This window comes from Chaetodon auriga, chromosome 19, assembly GCF_051107435.1.
Source record: "Chaetodon auriga isolate fChaAug3 chromosome 19, fChaAug3.hap1, whole genome shotgun sequence".
NCBI classification, from domain to species: domain Eukaryota; kingdom Metazoa; phylum Chordata; class Actinopteri; order Chaetodontiformes; family Chaetodontidae; genus Chaetodon; species Chaetodon auriga.
In genome coordinates this window covers 3,295,671-3,321,273 of record NC_135092.1, presented here as the reverse complement: position 1 = coordinate 3,321,273, position 25,603 = coordinate 3,295,671, and the positions used below count along the sequence as shown (strand labels likewise).

The following is a 25,603-nucleotide window of genomic DNA, read 5'->3' as shown; positions in this document are numbered from 1 at the left end:
AGAAACATACACATTGGCACAGCGTGTAAAGCAGTGAAACAGGTGAACAATCAATAACCTGTTTGCTAGAAAGAAACTGTCGCTTTGATCGGTTTGGTTCACAAAAATGCAGCAACCACTATGACTGAACACTGAAGAAAAATCATGAAGAAAGGAAATCATGAATCCTCTCCATACTCACAACTATGCTGTAAGAGACAAGGGACAAAATCCACAGATCTCATTCTGTGCAGAAACGCATTCTTAAGTTCAAATGTGGGAAAATATGGCTTCAGCGGTCTGAATTAGTCAAATCAATTGGGTAGGTTTTTTCTATGAATGATGTCTCTTAGTTTAAAAAGAGGAAGTGAACCACAGAGAATCTACTGTGCTGAGAGGGTGCAGGGCTTTCTTTTTTTTTTTTTTTTTTTTTTTACCACAACACATTCATCAGCCCCACCCTGACATTCTCCTGCAGCTGCAGAAGTACAAACAACACAGCAGAAATAATAGTGTTTTTAAGCAATCACAATGTTCTTAGGTTACCTGAAAATGAAATGTTGTTGCACAGCCACCGGTCACAGAATACAGAGTAGCACGGGAGGCAGACTGAGGAGGAGCAAGGTCTTACTTTAACAGGATGGACATGAGATACATTTTTAAGCCAGAGACTTTGTTGTGAATGCACTTCTGCAAATATTGTATTTGGCAGTTGTTTGGTTGTCTTTGGTTGAGAATATCCACACTTTGGAACGTTTAAGTCTAGGTCAGTCTAGTTAACTGCTGTGTGTTAGCATGTTAGCATATGTTAGCAGTTTTTTTTTCTTTGCAGATGCCACTACGGTCAAAAAGAGGCTAAAGGTATGATCTAACAGAGAAAACGAATGAAAGATTTGACAAGGGATTTGTTGGCCGCAGAGCTCATTGCATCCAGGAATTTCACAAACTTAGAACCACAAACAAAATGGAACTGACTTTCTAAACCCAGCATTCATATTCCCCAAAGTTTCCAAACCTCCTCCCAGAACAAGATACCCAATTAATTTGGCTAAAGCTCAAATGATACTTATCTCGTCATATCACTGCGAGGGTTTTGCTTGTCCTTAAATCATCACTGTATGGACTGTGTATGCAGACACTCAATGTAGTATAAACAGAACCATGTTCACATGTGGCACATCAGGACCTAAAGTCAGCTGAACCTCACAGTAGCTTCAGTTTTGTGTAACTGCACAGGACTGTGGATTTTGTCCCCCGTTTTTACAATATGGTCACTGTTCGAAAGGACGCCAGGTCACAGCAGTATGGACGGAAGGAATGATAATGGTAACCATGGTGTACACATACACCATCATATATATTATATATATATATATATGGCATGGGAGTGTTGTATTAAGATGGACTTGAAAATATGTAAAACTATACTTTAAAAGTACCCTGTTTTTTCATCACCAGTTACAGTGTATCTACATTTAGTGTTTCTCAACAATTTGCACTGCATCTACCCAGACAACACAGAGCGACTCAATAGATGTGACAAGATCTCATTGGTTGTGAACCAAATCTTGGAAAATAAGCCGGCTCTGCCACCCAGTGACATGAGACACGTTCAATTCTATTCTGCCAATTTTCTGTGATTTCACTGAAACAAGCGAGTAGTAATAATAATAATAATAATACTTTAATAATAAAACTGGTGTGTGAAAACACATTGCTCAGCAAATACTACCACTAATATTACTTTGTCATGTGCCAGTATGGTGTCAATGTCAGAAAATAACTGGCCAATCAAAAAAAAAGATTTGCTCCATGCTAAAAATTTGTGAGCTTTGGACTAAGAAGCAACAACAAACTGCCTGTCTCTTCGTTTCTGTTGGTTGTAATGCACCAAAACAAAGTCTGAAAGCATTTTCTCTGTTTCAACATTCAAAAAGTAGATTTTTTTTGAGTCTTTCCGCTGTTGTTTGTTTCCTGACATGTTGAATTGCTGGCAGCATTTTTCAGTGGAATAGCCTGAATCCATATTGTGTCGACTGCTTTGTCTTCTAAACATTGCTTTATAGCACTACTAGTGGTAAACAACTCCACAGGGTACCTTAAAGTTTTAAGAGACTTCTGTTGGTGGGTTGTTGGCTTGACGGAGGTGACTCAGGCGTCTCCGCTGATTTCACGCACCACCGCAATGCCTTAATGTGGATTTTCTACCTTCAAAATGGTGGTACGTGTGAAGCACAATTCAGAGCCTCATTTCAGTGAGTGATGACACAGATGATACAGCCATGTTTTCTACAGTCACTGTCAGGTTCACTGCTGAATGAGAAAAGATGAAGACAGCATATAGCCAAGGCATTCAAACGTCTTATGAGTAACCTCCCTGTGTGCTGTGTTGATTAATCCACTGAGACAAAATAGACCATTTCCCTTAAAAGGTTTCATATGACGCATCGTTTAAAATCCTAAGAATGTGCCATAATCACACCCTTCCAAAGCACCCTGCATCAACACTGTCACACTCACCAGTTTTAGGGAAACCTAGCTAAAGCTAATGCAGTCCAGTACAAAATTCTTGCATTAAACCCTTCATGAAGGTTATGGTGTCCGTTGTGGTTATTAGAACCTTAATTAAAGCAGAATCTGTTGCAGGACTGTTGTGTGAGACGGCATTAGTTTTAACTAGGTGCACCTAACAAACTGGAAACTGAGTGTAGATAATGTTAAGGATTTGCTATCTGGATTCAAGGCAGAAGGGCACTGATGTGTTTTTAAAAATCCAGACTGGGCTATTTCATTTCTACATCATCATTATTTAATTTCCTGAATGTAAAATGTTTATGTACAGTACATTAAAAATGTGAAGATTTCATGTTGTTGCGTTAAATCTCTTAAAGATGGAGGAAGCCAAGATGTAACACGTAGCTTTGATTTGTTTGTTGGTTGTACATAACCAACCTGTTGAAGCTATACAAATCCATCGTAAATTCAGAGGCAGTGAATGAACAAGAATTGATGGTGACTTGGCAGCCAAAACTCTGTCCCAAAAGTCTTTTCCTTTGTCCTACAAAAAGTACAATGAGTTTGTTTTTGCTCGTGGACTCTCTCTCCCTCATGGAAGCTTCCAACTAGAGACATGTCTTCCCAGTCGTTTTCTGCTTGTCACTCTCGTCTCCTCCGACTTGACTTTCCTGTGAGCCTCCGCTTCTGTTTAGCCTGATGCTGTCTGTGTATGAGACTGTCAGGCCTCGTTTATGCATCTGTCTGTGCATATACACACAGACAGACAGGTGGCTGAGCAGCTTCACTCTGTCTACTGGCCAGTCTTCTTCTCTTTCTGGAAACTGAAGCTGGTCCGGCGGCTCAGTTTCCGCTGCTTCTGGGCAAAGTAATCAGCCCGAGACGTGCTGGCTCGGGACTCTAGGATATAGTTCACCTGAAAAGAAACAGGGTAAAGAACACAATATGGCTGAAAATGTTCATTTGACATGCTCCTCAATATATACAGCTTTATGTCTGACATTCACAGACTTTTAGCGTGGATAAAATGAAAGAAACTAGCAAAAGTGAACATTCTAAATGGTTGTCAGGGGGTCAAAGTAAGCTGTTACTGATGCACTGAAATAAGATATTGCCTCACAAAATATAACACCACAATCTCATTTTTATTGGGCAATCACTGAAGATTACAGGGTAACATTCTTCATAAGTTGTTTGCACAAATTAGTAACTCATGCTCGTAAATGAATATTTTTTGTTTACAAGATAAAGCAGTAATAAATTGTTGGCCATGCGGGGACAGTGGAACTGCTGGAATCTGAGGAACTCATATGGTATAGATGAAAAAAAGAATGGTTTAATAAATTGTAATAGATTACATCATCAGAGGCTGTTAGGTGCTCACTTTTAGTAGCTAGTATGGGTATAGCTCCTCGAACAGTGGAAATTTCAGTGGAAACAGTGGAAATTTCCCATAATGCAAATGATAAAAAGTCCCTCCATGCCTGGTGAACACTTGTCTGTCAAACTCCACACCTCCAGGTTGCTGACATTATTTTTTCAGACCAGTCTTCCAGACACACAGAGGACAGTACACTAGGGATGGGTACTGAAATCCAGTATCTGTCCCAGGGCTATATTATTAAAGACTGTAGCATGGATGAGCACTGGCATTACTAGTTATGCTCTCTCTGTCTCTCTCTCTCTGACAAAGACAAAAATTTGAATTATGAGCTTGACTAGTTATTTATGCAGAAGTCTAAACTGTTGAATCTTTGTCCTTAGAAAACAGACACAGGGCACACAGTACAGACATCGAGCCAGAACTCACCTTTAGCACTATTTCATTGACAGTAGCAGCATCAGACTCAAAGTAGAGAGGCTTGTAGTCATGGTTGCTGAGATAAGTGAGCTTAAATATTGCATGACCTGCAAGACACAGAGGAAAAGCATGTTTAATGAGACACAAATTGACAGAAATGATGCACTGATCACGCCTGTCACCCCCTCTCTCCCTGTGTGCAAATCGGAAGTCATGTCTTTGTGTACTCTGAGATGTAAATACAGAAGAGTTAGATCTCATCAGAGCTGAGGAAGAAGACTGGCTGCAGGATGTGAACAGGATGTTAAAAAAAAAGAAAGAAAATTAACACAAAAAAAGCCATCTGATTCTTCATGGAACACACATTTGTTAATAAGATTAAATAAACTGTCAACTTAATTTGGCATGAAAGAGGACGGCCTATAATAAGAAAAAGACTGGCCTGACACTTAATATGAAAATAAGTTGACATGACAAAAAAGGCAAAATGGACATTCACAGGATATGAATGTATTCATGACTTCACTGGCTGTCAGCTTTACCACGAAAAAATGTAATCCAGTTACCTCAGACACAGCCTGTGGACTAGAGGTGGCCAAGATGATCCAAAGGATCGGATTATGGGCCAATCCCCACATATTTTAATGGGCTGGCATCCTCTAAAATAAACCAGATTAAATACTGATCCTTTCTTTACTGTGTTTCGTCCACCTCAGCCTGCTGGAGAGGCAGCTTTACCAGTTTCCTGCTCGGCTTTACCACAGTTGGCTCTTCAGTGCAGCATTTCACTGCATAACAGAGTGAAAATTAGAGTGAATAAATGTGAAAAATTTGGGTGAACTGCTGCATAAATCTGACTTCTGACACAACGGTCAGCAAAATACACAGATTATTATTGCTCCAATGCCAATGAATCTTTTCTCTCCCCTCTCGTGAATATCAAATCGAACACGGTATGACCAGACAACCCAAACTGTTCTTTTTCATTTGGCTGTTCTGGAGTTTTCAATCATATCTTAAGGTGTTCATCAGTAAGAGTTGATAACTGACAAACTCTGTCTGCTGAAGAAGACTGGAAGACACCATGGAAAGTTCCAGAACAGCTACCAAGTGGACAGGAAGTCTTTAAGGTACTCGGGAAATAATGCAAATGCAAAAACAGGGCTCAACTCACTTCTTCTTCTGTGAAATGTCATGCATTAAATAACACAACTGAGTCTGCACACTGTGCCTTCTGTAGGAAGTTATTATCAGATTATTATTATTACTATTCAACGCACGGACGTTCTGGCCTGAGCCACTGCTCAGCGTGCTAATTGTAAAATAATACTAAAAGCTAAGCAGTTGATCTGCTACAACCTTTTCAAAAATCTTAGCTAAAAATGGGAGCTTAGGAATAGGCCTAAAATTGGTAAGAGGATCAGAGGAATCAAGATACGGCCTTTTTCAAAACGGTTGTACAAAAGCAGTTTTTAAAGATACAAGAAGGCAATCTGTCGAGCAGTTTAAACTTGCAGAATAGAGGAAGACGCTGTTAACAACCTCCTTTAGATATTTTAAAGGGAGAATATCTAATGGGCAGGTGGAGGTTTCCATTTTCTTCTCTTTTCTTTACCAAATCAGTTAATATAGATGGAGAAATCAGATGAAATGAACAGAGGGAAACTGCTCAGGGCTCCTCAACAGTAGCTGGAGAATCCAGGAAAGAAATGCAACTTCTTATATTTGAGATGTTCACAGAGAAGAAGGAAAGAAATCATTTGTATTTCTGAGGGTTGGCTTCTAATATCTGGCCCAGGGGAGGATCAGTGACACGGCTCACAATGCTGAACAAGATTTTTGGGTTGGACTCATTGTCATCAGTTCAGTTCATCACAATAGAGGAATTATCCGGGATGGGAGTCACTATTCCAGGACTGGGACGGGACAGTATGGAGCAGCTACTAAATGGACCTTGAGGTTGAGGTCCTTATCTCTAAAGGACAGATCGCGGTCAATCACGTTCACAGATCACGTAGAACCAATCACTTCTACAGTGTGCAGGCCCTGCATTTGTATATGTGTGCAAACATGAACTGAGGAAGAAAAGGGACTCCGTCAGGGAGGGGGCTTCTGCTGTGAATACAATGTGTAAAGTGAAAATGAAGCTCCTGTTTCCGTGATCCACTCACTGGGGCTTCTCTCCTCCACATGGTCACAGGCACAGAGGTGGTCTGAGTCGATAGAGATGGGTTTCTGCCGAATCCAGAACTTGGTACTGGCCTTCTGGTTGGTGACAGGATCGATTTCCACTTTCTCTCCTGAAATGCCTGCAGAAAAAGTTGCGAATCAGTTCATGAACAGAAACATATGTCATACACATAATCACTCACTGACTGTGGGACTACAAAGAGCACCTGAACCTGTGTTTTAAATCTTATAATGGACAGACTTAACTGCTGCATTTTAAGAAATGTCTAATTGCTGTAAACTGCTTCTATGCTCTATCGTTTTCAACCAAAATTCTATCATCTGTATTTCCTGGCTCAGATTCTGGGTTTTAAGCCTGTTTCATCACAGGTAATAAGAGGTGGAAATAGGGAACACTGCTTCATGGGACGTCTTGACGTGTAATTGACAGTTGTTAGTCTAATTCCAGTTGACAGGAGGTGATGTCCCCCTGTCTGTGGGTGGACTGTGCAGCACTGCAGCACTATGAGGTGAAATGTACATTGGGTGGATTTTTCACTATGAAGCTTCCACTGAGTGTATTCCAAGTGACACAGGAAGAGAAGATTTGTGTGCAGCATGTATTGCAACCAGATGCGGACACCAAACAAACTGAGCTGTAAACTGTTTAGTTCAGGTGGAGGTCCTGCAGCTCTTGTCAGAATTTTTTGCAGCTCAGATGGGTGAGGGCTTTTTCTAAATAACAGTGAAACAGCAGTTTGTTTCAGTGTTGCAACTGTTGGACCACATGTAACGTTCAACAGCTTGCTGCATTGTTAACTTGTCTCTTTCTCTTTCTTTCTGATTATCTGTTGCACCTGCACACACAGATTGCAATGTGGAGCTTGTTTCATTTTGGGGTTGTTGAGGGGATCTGTGTATTGTTATTGATAATCCATCAGTGTTCAGCACAAACAAACCTTTCATTTGTTTTCTTGTTGGGCTGAACTTGTTGGAGCTGCTCTGTTTTTAGTTCTGGTTGTTGAGGGCTCAAAGTGGTCTGATTTACAGTTTATAACAGTGAGATCCCTCTGTTACCTTTACACTATGGGCCATGTTTATGTTGCCATAGCAACCCAGAACACAAGGCTTTGTTGTCTCCACGGCTGTTGTTGATTGTTTTTGCATCTAATTTGAACAGCCACACTGTCCTGGAGCCTAGACTTCTGTGAGGAAAATCATGAATTCTATGTTTTCTGTAACTTTAAATGCTTTGCGTAACACATCACATGTACACAATTCTAAATCAAGTCTCCTGTAACTTAAACTCAGTCACTCCCTTCACTACTGACTCTATAGATTTGTCCCACCGTCTGTATTTGTTTGTATTGGCTTTCCATTATGTTGTTGTTGATGAATTACAATGTTGTTTAGCTGGCATAGCTGTAGACTCTTGTTGACTGTTTTAATTTGGCATAATATTGTTTTACAGGAAGACAGTAAAGCAATTTCTAGCTAAATATTGTATGTGCACCCTGCTGATGGTACATCCTTGTGGAACTGACATGCACTTGGAAATTCTTTGAAAAGCCCAGTTTCATTTGATCGTCACTGTTTAGTTTCCTGTTTTGTTATTTTAAATGGTAATAAACAGCATGTGAAGGTCCCTGAAAAGGGGAACTTGACAGAATGGGGACACCTCAAGCTCCATCAAAGCCACCAGTGGTGACAGCTGTGTGTTTAAATTATAGAATATCACTCTGTGTTTGCATCTGATTATAGACTACACATTTGAGTTGAGTGCACTTCCATGATCTTCACTAAGGAGATATGGACTATTGAACCAAACACAAAAGACACACAAGGTTTGCCAGCTGCCAATCACATCTTTGAATGTGAGGCTTGCAAATAAAGACACATGAGACAAACCCAGGTGTCAATCAAAGGCAGCATCAGTTGACTGGGAGTCAAACTGGATTGTTCATCCACATAGAAGTCTAGGAAATGATGAAAACTTGGACTGTGAACATTAATTTGTCTGATCCCATATGCTGCTAATGTTAGCATACCTGGCTAGCTTGTAAGCTACAGTAGTAACGCAAGACTTCTAAGGCCAAGAATCAGCATATCATTAGCTAACATTATAAGTTATATTGGAAAAAGCTTCACAAAAGGACTGTAACACCCACTGCGTAGCAGCCAGTCTGCTCACACTAATATTTGTGGTTCTGTCCTGCTCTGTGTTGAGTTGGGGAAATTAAGTTTGCCAAACTCACCGGTTAGTACTCTTCCTCAAAGCTTTTCCTCTTGTAAGAGTGAAACCTATTGTTTGAAAATAATGCTTGTCCGAGCATATATTCTTTACATGGTGCTAAGTTAGCATGATCTCATGTATACAGCCATCAGGTGTATATTCATGACCCTTTAGCAGGGTTTCATTTTAAAATGAGTCAGCCACAAACACCGAAAAGTGAGCTAAAAAATTAGATGCTACTTTTGTCTTTTTATGTCTGGAATCAAGGAGCCATTGATAAAGAATGACCATGAATTTGGAGTGGTAAATCTGCCAACAATATCATTATAAATTGCACATCAATTATGCAAAGTCTTTGCAGACATTTTTTTAACTTTTGGACCTGAAGAAAAATGAGTTTTACAGTCTGAAGTAAGCAGTGCATACCTAGCTGGACATCTGTGGTGAAGCGCAGCTTGTGGATCATACTGATCTTGAAGGACTTATAATGGTGACTGCTCAACATGTCTTGAACTGTGGTGATGTCGATAGGAGGGTCTTCCTCTGAGCTCTCCTCGCCCCTGGAGCCTGGAGACAGAAGGCAAAGCACTTAGAAAACAAAAACGAATAAACAATCTAAAGTGCTGATTTTAACCACCACCCATAATCTATAACTGCATAATTAATCAAAATACTGTCACAATCTCAATTCAGTCCTCTACGAAGTTTAATCTTTACATGATGATGATTCTGCTGTGTTTATATTAGCAGGGAGATCTATTGCATTAAACAAACAAACACACCCAATTTTTCTTGAGCTGCATTGACGAATGACAGGGGTGTGTTTACTCAATGAGACAAACCAAACACAGGAAGAAGGGGCAGGTCATCTACAGTAAGCAAGTTTGGACACACGAGGTGAGGTGAAGCTGGTGGAGCATAACCAGCTGAGGAGATGTTCATTGAGAAGATAAGGCAGTTGCAGTGGTAGTGAAAGCCAATTAATCTACTGGGATTACTTACTGTTTTCTCTGACTAGGCAAAACTCCAGTGTGCTCTGGCTTTCCAGCGTGGAGTCCACATCTACTGCAACGTTTGGCTCTGTCTGCTTCTCCAGACGATACATGGGCCCTGTTGGAGAATTATGGAGCCAGACAACAGCAGCACACATTAACTTTTCTTCTTCAAAGTTTTAGAAGTGGGTCGGGGACAACTCTCATACTTGTTGATGCTGCCAAGCTTCATCTTAAGGGATAATTCTTTTTTATTACATCTTACTTTCAGTTCAGTTTTTGGCCATCAGTCCATCAGTAATGATAAGACCATACTCCTGAACTTGGGCTTAACTGTTGGTTTGTTTCCAACCTATCTAATCATCTGACTGCTTATGACTGTTGACCCATCTGACTTCACCATGTTCCACTTACTCTGTGTCTACGGTGCTTGGAATGGTTATGACATCCACTATGTATAGTGGGTACAAAAATAGCATCCAAGTATTAATAAACCATTTTATTTAAACTGAACGGACAGATTAAACATGATGTATATCCATGTAAATAAACAAGCACACATACTGGATAAATGAACTGATGTTTCTATCTGACAGAAAATGTTTTTTTGGCCTGGAGTCCTCTTTTTCAGCACCAAATTTTTCACAACCGGTTTGTTACCATGTCAGTTTGAGTAAGGAAAAGTCCCATCTCTATCATATTAACCACCAACACTTGGAAGTTGGGAATCTAGGATGCTTTAAACCAACTAGTATGTCTGATATGTTGTCCAACCACGCCTGAAGGCAAAAGTGTTTATGCTGGTTCTAAACAGCCACACTCATGACCAGGGTGAAATGCCTGCCATCATACCCTGGCTGCACCATACTGCCTCCCTGTGTGTAACTTTGTAGTCACTATTCAACACTGTTCAAAGACACAGCAAGCACTTTTGTTGAAGATCACTGTTTCCTTCAATGTTTATTATACATTTTGTTGTCTGACAACCACAGAAATCATGTTAATATGTCTTACAAATTGAACTTTGATTAGATGAATGAAAAGTGCAAGGTTTGAACTCGTTCTACTCTGTCTGTGGGTTACCACTGCCCTCTGGCTGCTGTCACACTCATCAAAGACCAATGTCATCTGGGTCACTGCAGCTCTACTCCACCTCAGTACCAACACTGGCTTGTATTTAGTGTGTGTGTATTCTCTCTCCCTTTCCATTATTATATTCCCAGCAAATCTGTTTGCCTGTAATGCAGACCTACCTCTTCAGGTCAGAAAGAGCAAGATACAATTGCCTATGCATAATAACAAAATACAAACATTAAATTAAAAAAAAGTAGAAAATAGACTGTCTGAGGAGTCAGCCAAAGCAGTAGCCATTATTTTACTTTGGTTTTGTTGACACTATTGTACAAGCTACTAGCTCAGGGAAAGAGGGTGCAGCCTAAGAGAATACATAAGAACTTTATCTATACTGGCACACTAGGACTCATACTATTTGCTCTCCAATGAACGGCAATGTTGCAATTTCATATGATTCCCTGAAAGCGGACCCGTTGGGTTCAAAGAAGGGCAGAAACTATTCTGTCCTTTCGAGGACAAGGAAATACATAGAAATGAAAGCAACAGGTCAATTAGGGAAGACTTCAGATGACATTTACCCTTTAAACAAATATTGCAGGTTTCTAAAATGTCATCCTGGTGAGTAAGAAAAGACCATGCCTCTGATGCCACCAGGTGAACCTCATCTAAAAGGTACATCGCACAGAGAATCTGCTGAGGTTTGTTTGACTGAGGGACTGCAGCCCTGACTCTGCTCTTTATCTGACTGAGAAAACCAATCAGCTCTGGTTTTATTCCCTCAGTGTGACACGGAATTTCCTTTTCTCTCAATATATAATGGTGCCAGAGTTTAACAGAGTACAGCTGAACAATTTGAGGAAAATATCTCATTATCTCATTCAATATTTCGTTTTCCTGACCAATATTGTGATTGAATTTTGACTTAACTTGAAGTGCATTTATTTACAAATTAAAGTCCATGTAGTCTATCTACTATTAAATAAGATATATTTGTACATTGTCAAAGCATCATCAAAACTTTACCTTGTTTCAATAGAAATATATTGAAATAAAATAATGCAGCTGCTTGTTATTGAGGTCCCCCCAGAGTTCAGAGAAAACCCAACCTCAAAGTAAAATTGACTAGATTTCTGTATATCATAAATATATCAATTAAACTCACATTTATTAAAGTAGCTACAGTCAATATTATTATAATAGCAATTAATCAAATGACAGCAGGGAAACGCTGTGTCAATGTAAAAGAGGTCACAGTATTCATTGCATTTATTCATGGTTGCACTGATTTACTAATTTGTGTATTTATTAGCAATTTGTGTGTAGTTACTGTACATGAGACAAGAATTTAGTGGCAAGCTCCAGAATTGAGACTGAATCCATTAATTAATAATTAACCAATCGTTTTCCCATGTTTAAGGGTGTTGCCCTGATGTGAACTTAATGCAAGTTCAACTTTATTATTTCATATAAAATTTATTTCTCATACCCATATTTGAGTGCAATCACTGTACTTCATCTTTTTGTATCGATTAACGCTGTATATTTGGTACCTCCTTCAGGTAAACTAGTCATATTACACATTCTGATATCCTTTAAGTCATTCTTGCTACATTATTTAGGTGTGAGGCACTACATTATTTACTTCGAGGCTTATCAATTATCATTACATATTTTGGTATCTTATATGGTATTCTTGCTACACAGTTAAGGAGCTAAAACATCCTCATAGTCCATATTGTACAGTATCTAGTAGAAATATACTGTGCAAAGATCAGGCATTTCCACTCACTTCCCCAGAGCTCTGGCAGCTCATTTGCAGTTCAAACACAGCCAATCATCTGAGCCCCAGCCATCGCCTTCCTATCCAAATGTCACCACAGTTTGCCTGATGATGTGCACAAGCACCATTCAATACCGTCTTATCTACTGGCACAGGCAACATCGTTTTATATTCCTCTGCAGCCTTCCAGCACATCATATTTCACAGCCTCTTGCAGTCAGCCATGTCTGCTCCTTTCATCCCCGTTTTTGCCAGGGTCTGACACTAAACTAACACTATTTCCTCTTGGTGTTGGCTTCAGAATTTCCGAATTATGCTCTGATATTTTTGTGAATTTTCAAGCACACCTGTTCCAATGACTTCAAGTGTTATGTAAGTGCATTTTGTTTTGTTTTTCTTTCAGATCAATATTTTCCTGCAGGCATAAGTTTTATACACTGAAATACACACTATGTAAACAATACAAACCCACTGGATTATACCCCCATTTGGGTCATACAGTAGAAACGATATAGCTTCATGTGAAAGAAGGAGGAATGTGCAGGAATTCATTTGCTTGTTTTGTTTTGCGACATTGTGGAACCCAGCAGCCAGCTTGCTTAGATCATAGAAAGGCTGTTAAAGCCGTAACATTAGTGGTCTGCTGGGCAGTGAGGCCAAGGCTGCTATGGATCAGATGCCTGCTAAACCACGCAGGGCCTTTAGGAAGACTGGAGCTACAACAGAGAGTTTCACACACAGAGAATAACATGAGGGAATCTTTGTGATTTTTTTAATATTAAGGCATTCTAGTAGACACCTAAAATAAAAGCATTAACCTGAAAATGAGCATAAAATGGCCTCTTTAAACCCCAAGGGGAAAGCAGGAGAGTTGAGACAAAGCCACTGTGGGAGTTGAAAGGGACTAATGCATGCTGGTGTTCTAAAAACAACACAGAGTTAGTTATTGTAGTCTGACTCACTGATTTGGCCCACTTATCAACATGCTCAGCAGTTAGAGGAGCAGTTTGAAACAGTGTGAAAAGCTCTGGTCTAAAGCGGTAGGGAATATATACAAATGTGTTTGAAATGTGACTTGAAAAACCCCTGCTTTAGACAGTTTCTTTCTGCAATGTGCATTCCCCCTAGGGCTCAAGTCTTATCTACAGAAGAACAAAAGAAAGATTTGAAAACAAAACTGACTCTGGAGAAGTAAGACATCTTGGTATGTTATGGTGTCATCAATAACCAAGTATATGATTCAGGGTTGGTGATCATATTCTGTCAATTAATCAGCTGTCCATAATGCCAGTGAGAAGACAGAAATCACTAATCCAACACAGCAACACTGTAGGACCTTGGATTGTCCTTGTCAAACGGGAATGTGTGTATGTGAGAGAGAACAGGAAGAATCTGACTGTTTCGCGTAAATACAGTGAACAATCAATACTCGTCTAAATGTAAATGAGTCAATAGCCCTCCTCCGACTGTTTGTGTGCGAGGAAGTACACACATCTCTGTGTGTGTGTTGAGGGTGGGAGGGTTGGGTGGATTAGGTTACCATCTGGGCAGTTTGCCACAGACAGTGGGCAACAACCTCATCACCATATCTGAAATATGGATCCTCCTCTAGAAAAAGCAAAGTGATAATAAACAGCAGCTGGAGTCATCTCAGAAAAGAACCAACGTCCATGATGAGAGAGAGCCAAACAATCCAAAGACAAAACAAACTGACTCACTGATACAGAAGAAGATATTGCTGCTATCTGGTCAGTCAATAGCTTCCATGGTTACATTAAAGGGAGAGGGTGATAAAAGTGGCATTACCTGAGCCTTTCTGTGAGCCTTTCCTCTTTTTGAGTGCTTTCTGAAGAATTTCCTTCATGGTTACCTTCAGACTGTCCACAGGGATTAGAGAGAAACCATGAGCTGCATTTCTAAAAGGGAAAAGGTGGAAAAGGTTAAGGATGCCTCTGTAGATTTATCTCAGTCATCCAGACAAACAAAAAATGGTAAACAACACTCCACTGGACCCAGGAACAGTACAAGTGAAGGCATGCTTCATGTGGGGCATGAGCTTCAGAGCAGTAAACTGGCAGTAATAGAATCTCCCTTTGTGTTGCACACACTGCCAAGCTCTGAGTGTGATCCTGATGTGTGTGTTATGAGTTTTCCTTCTACTCTGTTTAGCTTTGACTACTGCAAATCTCTTTGCTGTTATCTGGGGAGCCAATGCACAGGCTAACGGTCACTATAAAATTATATTGTGTGATATGAAAGATAGGTAAAGACACTGTTGAGTAGCTTCAACATAACATTTGTTCCTATACAATGTAGTTTGAAATAATATTATTTGCTGTGAGTTTAGGAAATGTACCTCAAAGTGAGAAATGACTGCCACACATACCACCATGTGATTTGATTGGTGGCGCCCACAGTAGACAAAATATAACAAATTTCATCCTTTTAGTGACTTTTCATTTGATCCTGAATTACAAAGCACTATCTCTTTCACTATGAGCTCTATAATGAATCAATGATCATTCTTCTGACTTTTCATAATGATAACTGAGAGATTACTGCGATGATGGTTTACAGGTACATGTGATTACTGTTACGGGTGCTTTAAATAACCTCAGCTGCGTGTAATGACAGCTGTTCTGATGCTTTTGGGGAACCTCGCTGATGAAACAGTGAGTTCAGTTGCACTTGCACTTCTTCTTTGCTGTTCTTCTCATTGACAGGTCTAATGGGTGGTGGAACAGGCACAAGTATCGATATGCAAACAGATGTTTTAGTATGTTTCTATGTCCACTTGGGGCTAGCTGTGGCAGTGGAAATGAAGCATGTGCACAATAACTGAGATTTATAAAACAGAATCAAGTGTATGCACAGCTTTATAAATCTAATGAAAACAATGTGCATGCATGCATATTTCTGTCTTTGTTTTTACACATACAGTACCTTTAGTTGTGACCCTACAGTTTTATGCATTTGGCCCCAGGTCTAACAAATGTTTCAATTTCATGTGGAATTAAAATAATTTATATAAGTACCAGATGAGAGTGTCAGGAAGCAGCACATGAAATTCTGTTAAATATCAAAACCCAACAGAGAAACGACTGACCTGAGCTGCACCCTGTCAAAAGTGCTAGGATTTCTATGTATCTGTATACACAATCCACAATAGGACATGAAAATGTTTGCTCGTCTGCAATGAAAGCCTGCAGGATAACATTACCAGACCACTTGGACTGGGTATCATTTGAAAATTGTGTAATACTACTCAATAACTGAGATTCAGAGCCAATAGCAAAACAATACTTATTTTACATACATATTGAGAAATACTGCATATTGCATAAATGTTTTTTTTTTTTTTTTTTTTTTACAAAACATTACTTTACATTTTTACATTTAACACAAAGAGCCAAAAATCACAAATGTGCACAAAGTGTTCTCTAGACATAAGAACCAACATATGAACCTCCTACTGGCAAATGAATAGCAAAAATTCCATATAGAACTTGTAAAATATAATGTTGTTCAGCCCTAACATGTATTAATCTTTGCACTACTAGTACATACAGTACAAACCCAAAATACACAACAGTGCAGCATGATGCTCTGTTATGTCACCACATGCCCGAAAAGAAATCAGGATAAACACAACATGCACATATTCAGCCCTACTGATGATTATAAGCATACTTACATTCTGACAAACAGAGACTGTCTGGAAGCGAGGCCAGGTGAGGAGTATTTCTCCACCAAGGCCAGAGTGCTGAACCCAAACTTATGGATAGGCTCATTAGAGTCCAGTGGAGGGAAGTCAGTGTCGACCTCGCCATCATCCTCAGCAATGTGGAGGCAGTAGGCGTTCACATTCTCGCTGCGGAGAGACGTGACAGACAGGTGAGCAGAGACAGAAGAGCTTGTTACTAATTAGAAATTGGTATGCAGTGAAACTGGTGTTGAAATCTATTGTGCTTACTTGAGTTTGGGTTCTCGTCCCTCGCTTGTGTACTGCCAACAGATGAGCCCGATGAGGTCATGGACGCGGGCGTTGGCGATGGTCACCACTGTCATTGGATGTACTTTCTCCTGAGCAATCTGCATTGAGAGGTAGACGTCTATCTTTTTTGTAGCCGTTGTGCCAATGTGGCCCTAAAAGGTGAAGAGACAGTGATTACATCATGCACATAAAAACCCTTATTACAGAGAGCACAAGGACAAACACTGACAGCATAAGAGACCTAAAACTGTACTGTACTGTACTGGTACTCTGACAGGGAGCTTCCTCAAATCGACAGTCGGACAGCAGTCATTGTCTGCTGTACTGCCGTTTGGTTCCATTTTTTTTAATTGATGATGCAATACACACATAAACACAAACACATACACATATCCATCCATACAAATTAAATCAAACAAATATAGAAATAAACAGGGGGAATGGGGGGAAGTTTAGACCCCTGGAGAGCTGTGGAGTAGCAGTTTTTTTTATCTTATGTGATTTATTGTGGATGTTTATTTTGGTGCATTCCAATAGCTTCCTTTCTTTTCTTTTTTTTTTTGAGTCAGTTACCATGAAATGCTTGTTTTTCAAATGACAAAAGTAGAGACAATGTACACCAATTACACTAAAATGTAATCATTATCACCATCAACATTTATCTTAATTATATGTTTAGGAAAAAAGGCATTTTAATTTGACGTTTTCACACTGTATGACGTAAAGCTATGAATAATCACAGTAAGTGTTTTTGCATTCATAAATCTACAATCCTGTGTGCTCATGAGACTGAAGGTTTTCTGTGCCAGATTAATTCACAGGTTTTACATTATATTGAGATAGACGATGAGTCTCCACTTCTTCCCACGCACAAAAATGGAGAAAAATACCCAGAATATGGCATTTTTCATTTGCTACAGTATGACACACTTATTTTTAAAGTGGTTGGATCCTTTAATGTGGAATAACTCACCTTGCCATCAAATTTGGAGTATTCATTGAAGGGGTTGTTGAGCTGTTGAGGACACTGCTCCAGCCGCAGTGAAAGGGTGGATTTTGTACCTGTTGTCCGTGGCCTGTCTTTAAAGTCCCGTTTTTCAAACAGGGTCCCCAAATCCTCCACTGGACAGACAATATAAACAACATGCAAACACTTGTTTATTGTCAAGTACAGTGAACTCAGTAATTAGTTTCTTCATACTGCAGGAACATATCCAGATAAATGGAAGGATTTCATGTCTGGATGGAAAACTGGCTGTCATCTGCTGCATATGTTATTACACAAATCTGTACATCTGGACATGAAAGCAACATCTCCTTCAGGCATTTACCAGTTGTCAACAGTTCAAGGAAAAGGTGATTTGATTCCTTGTTTTACTTGAATTGTTAGAGATAACATTATCCAGTAATTAACACAAAAAAGACAAATTTGCTATGGCTGAATCGTTTTTTCCTGCTTTGCTATTTCAGTGGGCATGCATAAAATCTCATCCTCTAACACCTGCGATCCGTCTTGCCACACCTTGGGGAGGTCCTGACCCCAGGCTGGGAAACACTACCCCTATGTACGAGTATGAGTCAGTGGTCATAGAAAATTATGTAAACATCCAGATTACTCAGCAGACTTTTCATTCAGAATAAACTTACACTAACACTACACAGACAGTAATAACTGAAAAGTTAAACATAAGAGTTTGCCAAAAAAAAACAAAACAAAAAAAGAGTACCAATTTTGATTAATTTAATATGCATTTTAAAAATGGTAAGACACATTACCTGATTGAGAGGATGTCCTCTCTTTCCACTGAATGTTTTTACACTTGATTTGGTTCTGTCGTTCTTTCCTTAACCTTTCAAGTCTTTGGGCTGAAAAGAAAGAGCAACTTTTAAATTTCATTCACATGCAAACAAGCCAAAGTCACTAAAAATATGGTGGAATAGAGAAGTTCATCATTACATAAACCAGACCATGAAAATAACACTATACTGTACACTTTGGTTCAAATGTGTATCTTTCATTGAGCCTGTGAGAGCAGTATGAGAAGAAAAGGACATGACACACCCCTTACAGTAACACACACAAATGTGTACAGTACACACACAAAGAAGAGCTACTGTCAAAGAGAAGTTGCATACTTTGCTAAAATGGTTTTTGTTCATCCCTCTGATCTTACCAGCAGCCCCAGGTTTCTCGCGGCTGTCTTGTCGGAGTCCTGATGAAACAGCCACCACAGGTCAGTACTCAATGTCAGGTCTGAAAGTCTCAGAGGATTGCAGCTTTGTAGCCACAACCCAGAACCATGACCAGCACTCCACCAAACTCAGCACAAAAGTCAAGGGAGCCAAAAGGAGACATGCTGTCTACCTTTGGACTCCCTCTATCACCAAAACCACATTTACCTTTCAAATAAAACAGCGGAATGTATCTTAAATTAGATTCACACTCTTTTCATTTGATTCAAACTCACTGTGTGCAATTTTTACAACACATCCCATTACACACCCACATCCCAACTTAAACACAGTACACTCATTTGATGACTGATTTGATGATTTGATGTTGATTAGGGCACCAAACCTTGAGATTAAAGAGGCTAACACAAGAACATCAGGTGACCAAGATTGAATTCAGACATCGGTGACAAAGAAAAGAGACTAATACTTATTGCCTGGTATAAAGAATGCCTCATTAATTTGTCAATTAGGTGCTGGATATTTTCTCAGTACACAAATCAAAACCAAAGTAGGGATGCCAATGCTTAATTGTTGATTGAGCAATTACGCATGTCGGTCTGTAGGTTAATTTGCATACACACACACACACACACACACAGTGTGATGCACTCCAGGCCAAGGCCATCACTCAGTTGGTGTGCCAGTGTGTAACGGTGGTATGATTGAGACCCATATGCTGTCAATCAATGTGGTAGAGGGCGAGGGATTCGAAGCACTAGTTTGCTACCTCAAGGCCGTGTACATTATGCCTTCAAGAGCTACTGTGACTAAATGCACTGAAAAATGGTTTGAGAAGAGGGATGAGCTAAAAGTCAAGCTAGCCAGGGCTGACAAGCTCGCTCTGACCACTGACTGCTGGACTGCTCTCACAAAGGAAAGCTACATCACAACTACCTGTCATTTCATCAGTGCTGACAAGGAACAGGATATCTGTTATCTTGCAATTGTTTTTAACCAGGAATGCCTCTTCAACACTGTCATAATTAAGTCTCTCTGTTAATAATGTCCTGTCCCGATTTAGATGTGAGAATATCTACATGCTGTTTTCCTCCATTGCTTCTCTTCTCTTGCCCTTCTTTCAATTTGGTGAATTAAGGGTTAATTTTGACCAATCAGAGTTGGTTGTGATTGTTGAGCAGTGTGAGGATGGACCAAGAAGGTTTTGGTGAGCTTTATTTTGATTCTGTCAAGCTTGAATGAGGATAAAATGACGTTTCTGTAAATGTACTCTGTTGGCTTTGGAGAGAGCAATATCATGGCTGTTTCTGGTTCAACAGAAAGGGTCTTACTATTTTACAAAAACATCAATTTCTGTAAGGATCTTTTCCTTGAGCCTGTCAGTAGCAAAAACAACAAACACTTAGTGGACCAACACTGACCACATTGCAGCCCATTTAATGGCAGCAGTGCTCTCGTTCATGCTGGAGCAATTTCAAAAACTGCTGTCCCCACTAGCCACTTGGACACAAATACATAGCAGAATAGGATCCATAAACACAGGATACGACTGACTGAGAGACGCTCCTCAGCTCAAATTAATCGGTTAGTTACCAATTAAAAACTGTCTGAGTATCGAAAGCATAATTAACCGAAACTGACATCCCTAAACCAAAGGACCTTGATTTGCTATCTTTCATCCAAAATGTTTTCCATCTCTGTACTGGAGAAAACTGACTCACTAATTCATTCCAGGGCTGAAACATATGGTTGTCAAACATCTAATTTAATCTGGTGGACTCTGTTGAGAGCCACTTTTCCTGTGTTGGAAAAAAAACACTGCATCACTTCCCATGGGTGTAAATTTACCTGTCTAGGCAGTTGAGAGTACTGCGGCCACACTTACATCAAAAACAGCAAAACTAAAACTAAATAAAACGTGTGACAATGCCGAACATCATCAGAGGTGAACTAATAAGACCAGTCCCAAAACTGTCTCAAATGAAAGAGAAGTAGAAATCTAATCAAAGCTTGAAGCTGAAGCAGATAAAATGTACAGCACAGCGCAGACCAAATAAAAACAGCACAAAAAACACACACACTTTGCTTCAGGACCAGCAAATCAACTTTTCAACCATGTTTCCTAAGTTCTGGGAAAGTTTTAGAAATTCAAAAGTTCATGGATTAAAAATTCATGACATGAAACATCATAACTGACACTGATTGCAGTTGAAGATGTTATGTGAACAGTCACTTCTATAACATGGGTCTCTGGGAAACTTCTTTTTGAACCGCACAAAGGTTCTTTGGTTGCAGTGCTGCGTCCCACTCTGAATACATTTACATTGTCTAGCTTGTGATTCAAACTTCAGTCTAATGACTGCAGTAACTTTTTTTTGTCTCACATCAGCACCTGACTGACTGACTGACTGACTGACTGACTGACTGACTGATGGAGCCATTTGTCTCAAGTTTTCCCATTTTTTCAGAATTCAGAAGGTTTTCTTTTTCGCTGACATTGCAACATACTGCTCTGTTTAATCACTGAGAGGTAAATGTATGACCTGATCCATCAATCTATCTCCTGCTGAGCTGAATCAGACAGATCCTAACTTACTTCATTTCGGTATCATAATAATTTATGAGATGTTGGTTTATATGGGTGTCTCTCTCAGGTGCCTTTTTTTTGCCTTGTTGATGTAGTTCCAGTTCTTGTTTTGTCAAAATGTTAAGAAACCTGATATTACGAGTCATAAAATGTAATCATTTCTTAGTGGGGATGCTCTCTATTTCAGGCAAGGCAGAGTGCTACCACTATAAAACACTGGGTGGAACCCTGGACAGAAGAGGCAAGCCATCTTCCACTTTGACCATTTCTTGCAGAAAAAATGCAAGTATTTGAAAACTCACCCCCTAGAAATTCTAACATTTACACAACAAACTGCAATGTAGCCCCATGCTTTTCACTTGTGCGGCAGCAACCTTCAACAGCACACAATTGCCTCACTAAACCACTGGCCCAGATTAGACACACAAACCACCTCCAAAAAACAGCAGAACAGGCTTTCTGACTGCCCCCACCATAATGACAAGAAGGAGGTGTGCCTGACAGAAAGCCTGTCCTGCTAACCAGCCAGAGCCTGGAGATGAGCCTACCTGTGTTGGAGCGCCGACGGATGCCAAAGTCCCAGCTGGAGGTGATGTCCATGGACTGGGAGAGGTCACAGGCATGATTGTCTGTCACGCTGCTGCCTCCCTCGCTCAGGGAACCCGACCCAGTTGACCCACAGCTGCTGCCAGGCACCAGAGCCAGCTGGCACTTCTCCAGATCCACATCCTGGTCTATTAGTACCATCTCACACATTCCTGTATCATCACTGGTCACATGAGACTGTCTGATGTGGGCCAGAATAATGGCTGGATTGTCCAAGAAAGCCATTTCCTCTGCTGTATTAAGAGTGGCTTATGGTGTTGGATATTTTCTCTTTGTCTCACTCTCTTGGCCGTATGTCAGATGATCAGTTTCACTTCCTTTCAGTCTCTCTCTGAAAGTGTTAAAGTAGTGGCTGATGACAAGTGGAGAGCAGTCATCTTGTCCATCTCCTTATCTTGCTTTTTCTCTCCGCCCAAGGCACGACAGGTGCCTGTACCTGTCTGAAGTGAGACAACAGTTAGTGCATTAAGCAGGCTGAAAATGGTGAATTAGGCTTGAGTGTTAGAGGCAAATCTGTTGAAAAAAATAGAAATACATGATTAACATTCACGATTAAAAATTATTCTGAAGCTCAGATAGGGTTAGGGCACAACTGGGACCTGTTCATGTGATGACATTGATTTAATGCTGAAAGAAGGACCACTATTGTAATTTCTCACAATCTGACATTCATGTCCACTGTATGCCATCATTGACGAGCTGTGTGTGGAGGCGAGAGAGTAGTCAGGATGTGAACCTCTCACTCACGGTCTGTTTTTTTTATTCTTGGCACAACTGCTTCTGGCACCGTTATCCCCATGTTTAAACAATATGGTACCACTTCCCCCTCCCTCTATGACAGCTGACTTTTCATCCTGCCTTTGAATGATCAAATACAACGCTTTTGATTTCAAACTGGTCCAACAACGCCTTGTACATAGTTCTGTTGGTGCATAACCTGACCTTTAGTCCTTGCTATGGATCAAGTTCCAAAAGTACCAGAAGACTGAATTACTCTCAACCTAAAATCAACCAAGGAATAAATATTACTTTGGTGGTAAACAACATATCTAAAAATCAAGAGCATATATGTTACTAGCCGTCTAAATCAAGTAGCAGAGTCTGATGAATACTTAGGCTCCATAGATTTTCAATTTGTCCAGTGTGGGTAACACTGGCTTGTGAACAGTCAGCCTACAGTCTGAATATACAATATGGACATTTTATACATTACAGTGTAAATCTGTACAGTGAGTTTATGACAGGGAGGGAGTCCACTATTCATGTATTCAGACACTTTATAGAATCATCTACCCTTCATGTTACATCATGTTTTTGTTAATGTTTTAGATAATCACTATTATTTGGCTAAATAATGCCGCTGGTCAGGGACATACAGGCTATTTGGACTAGCCTGGAGCCGCTCAATAATGATATAATGTTGAGGTGTGAATGTTGACGTTTTGTCTTTGACTGCTTAAATTGGTGTTAGTCATCACTGGACACTTGTATTGACCAGTAAACAGATGGTCTCTTACGTAACATAAACCTGCCTGTCCTGAGTATTTACACTGTGAATACAAAGCTGTTGGTAATTTCAACACGGAGATGGGAGCTTTGAGCAAGGGCAAAACAAACCCACCCCACGGCTTTACATTAGCCTGACTGTTAGCATGCTAAGAACAGGATGCTGTGGCACACAGCAGCGCTATGACTTGGTCTAACGTTAGCAAACAAACACCAGAGACACAGCAACATGCTGTTATAATTATACAGAGCTGTTCTCATCGTGTGAAAGGCTTCGTGTTATTTGTAACAGTCAGTTCCTGTAAAGAGCTTCTCCAATTGATGCTAACTGCAGCTAAAGCTAAGCTGTAGTAGGATGTCAAGTTTGTTAAGTTTGCTTTGTCACTTGAAAGAAACCGCTACATGTTGACAGTTACATAGTTAGCTCATCTAAAGCAAGTGGCACTTATTTACTACTAATGCCTAGTGATACTTTGAAATACTGAAACATAACTGGAGATGACTCCCAGTAGCTTTGACGTTAGCTAATGTAGCTATTGTGTTTCCTAGATGAACCTCGCAAACTAGCTAACTTAAAACTCCACTTTTAGCCAAGTCAGCGTTCGCCTGACTTCACCTAAAAGTAGTCACAAGGGTACTTAGTATATAGGCCATAAATACATTTAACCACGAATGTCAGTGCAAGTGGCACTGCTTCACTGTACTTAGCTGGTAAGCTTGTTTAGGCTAACACCACTGCAGCTTTCTTTAGGCAGCTGAATGTGGTTAGCTGCTATCAGAGCTTGTCAGAGTAGTTGGTTCATGACGGCGTCCCACCTTTAAAAATCACGTCCAGCGAAGCAAAGAAATGTCCACAATTGTCCCATTTTATCCAGGCATATTCCCAGTGGCGATAGTATCTCTTTTCATAAGTAATAATACACTACAGCTATCTCATAATACAACTGCAAGTCAAGCCAGTCTGCTGTGCTCAGCCTAGCGGTAGAAGCCCATTTTCGCTTCCGGTTCCATTTCTTCAGAATAAAAGACGGTTTAGCTTTTGGTCAAATAGCTACTAATTAATGAACTTTTTATGCTAAGCATTGTTCTACATAAAAAGGGTTTAATTCAAGGATAGAATAAAGGATTGTATAGAAAGTATAGAACTGAAATGCTGGTATTTTGCTAGATGTAGGTGAAACCAATTTTTTTTAAAACTCATATCTAATAGCTCCCATTCTGTGTGAGTCTTTACTTCATTTTTGAGAGTCTGGTCCTGCAAAGAAATCATCATATGATCAAAGATAAACAAACAATAAAATCAAAAGTTTAACTGAGGTTCCTCTACAAGATAGGACCTAATGTAATAATACAGGTGTCACTCTAATGTCCCAATGATTTCCATTTTAATTGTGGCTTTGCATTTTTATTTTTTATTTCATTTTATTTTTTTGACTTCTTGTCCTCTGACTTCTTGCACTCTGTCTTGTTGCTGCTGTAACATGTGAATTTCCCCCATTGTGGGATAAATAAAATCTATCTTATCTTATATGTAGAAGTATGTAGAAATCCAGTAGTCTGAAAACACACACAGCAGGTCCTCAAAGTTGGCGATTCAGTGCAGCTGAGACTAAAATGAACACTGTATACATTATGTTTGATTGTCAATGCACAAAAAGGTGTCACAACAGTTTGCACGGGTAAAAATCCTTTGATGCAACCCTGATTCAGTAAAGTTGGGAGACTTTGTAAAACATAAATTAAAACAGAATGCAATCATTGCAAACAAACTGTGTTTACTGACAGCAGTTTTACAAACTGTTCCTGAGCCCTTGTAGTCATGCAATCATGTGTTCACAAAGTGGTGAACCTCTCTCCATCCTGGCTTGTGAACAACTGAGCCTTTCCAGGATGCCTCTTTCATACCCAATCATGATGATCACCTGTTACCAATGAACCTGTTTACCTGTGGCATGTTCCAAACAGGTGTTTTTGGTGCACATCTCTTCCAGTCTTTAGTTGACTCTGTCCCAACTTGTTTGAAACGTACTGCAGCATGCAATTCAGAATAAGCAGATATTTACAAAATCGTTGATGAAGTAGATGAGGTCAGACATTAAATGTATTGTCTTTGTGCTGTTTTCAATAGAGTTTATGTCAAAAAGGATGAACAAATTATCACATTCTGTTTTAGTT

General features: G+C 39.8%; 1 protein-coding gene across 2 annotated transcripts; it reads right to left on the bottom strand.

Moving 5' to 3' along the window:
* Positions 1 to 2,768: 2,768 nt before the first annotated feature.
* mapkap1 (MAPK associated protein 1) lies at positions 2,769 to 24,419 on the bottom strand. 2 transcript variants are annotated; one of them, XM_076758366.1, is made up of 13 exons: positions 24,245 to 24,400; positions 21,865 to 22,362; positions 18,711 to 18,749; positions 18,313 to 18,402; positions 17,510 to 17,658; positions 16,516 to 16,688; positions 16,237 to 16,413; positions 14,349 to 14,458; positions 9,699 to 9,806; positions 9,123 to 9,263; positions 6,466 to 6,603; positions 4,304 to 4,401; positions 2,769 to 3,409 (listed from the first exon to the last, which is right to left on the bottom strand). In XM_076758366.1, exons 2-13 carry the CDS (start codon positions 22,145 to 22,147, stop codon positions 3,287 to 3,289), a joined length of 1,629 nt encoding a protein of 542 aa, XP_076614481.1. In that variant the 5' UTR covers positions 22,148 to 22,362; positions 24,245 to 24,400; the 3' UTR covers positions 2,769 to 3,286. The 2 variants fall into 2 exon arrangements, with proteins under 2 accessions (XP_076614481.1, XP_076614482.1); XM_076758367.1 differs by lacking the exon at positions 18,711 to 18,749 and having other exon boundaries at positions 24,245 to 24,419.
* Between the last annotated feature and the right edge of the window lie 1,184 nt (positions 24,420 to 25,603).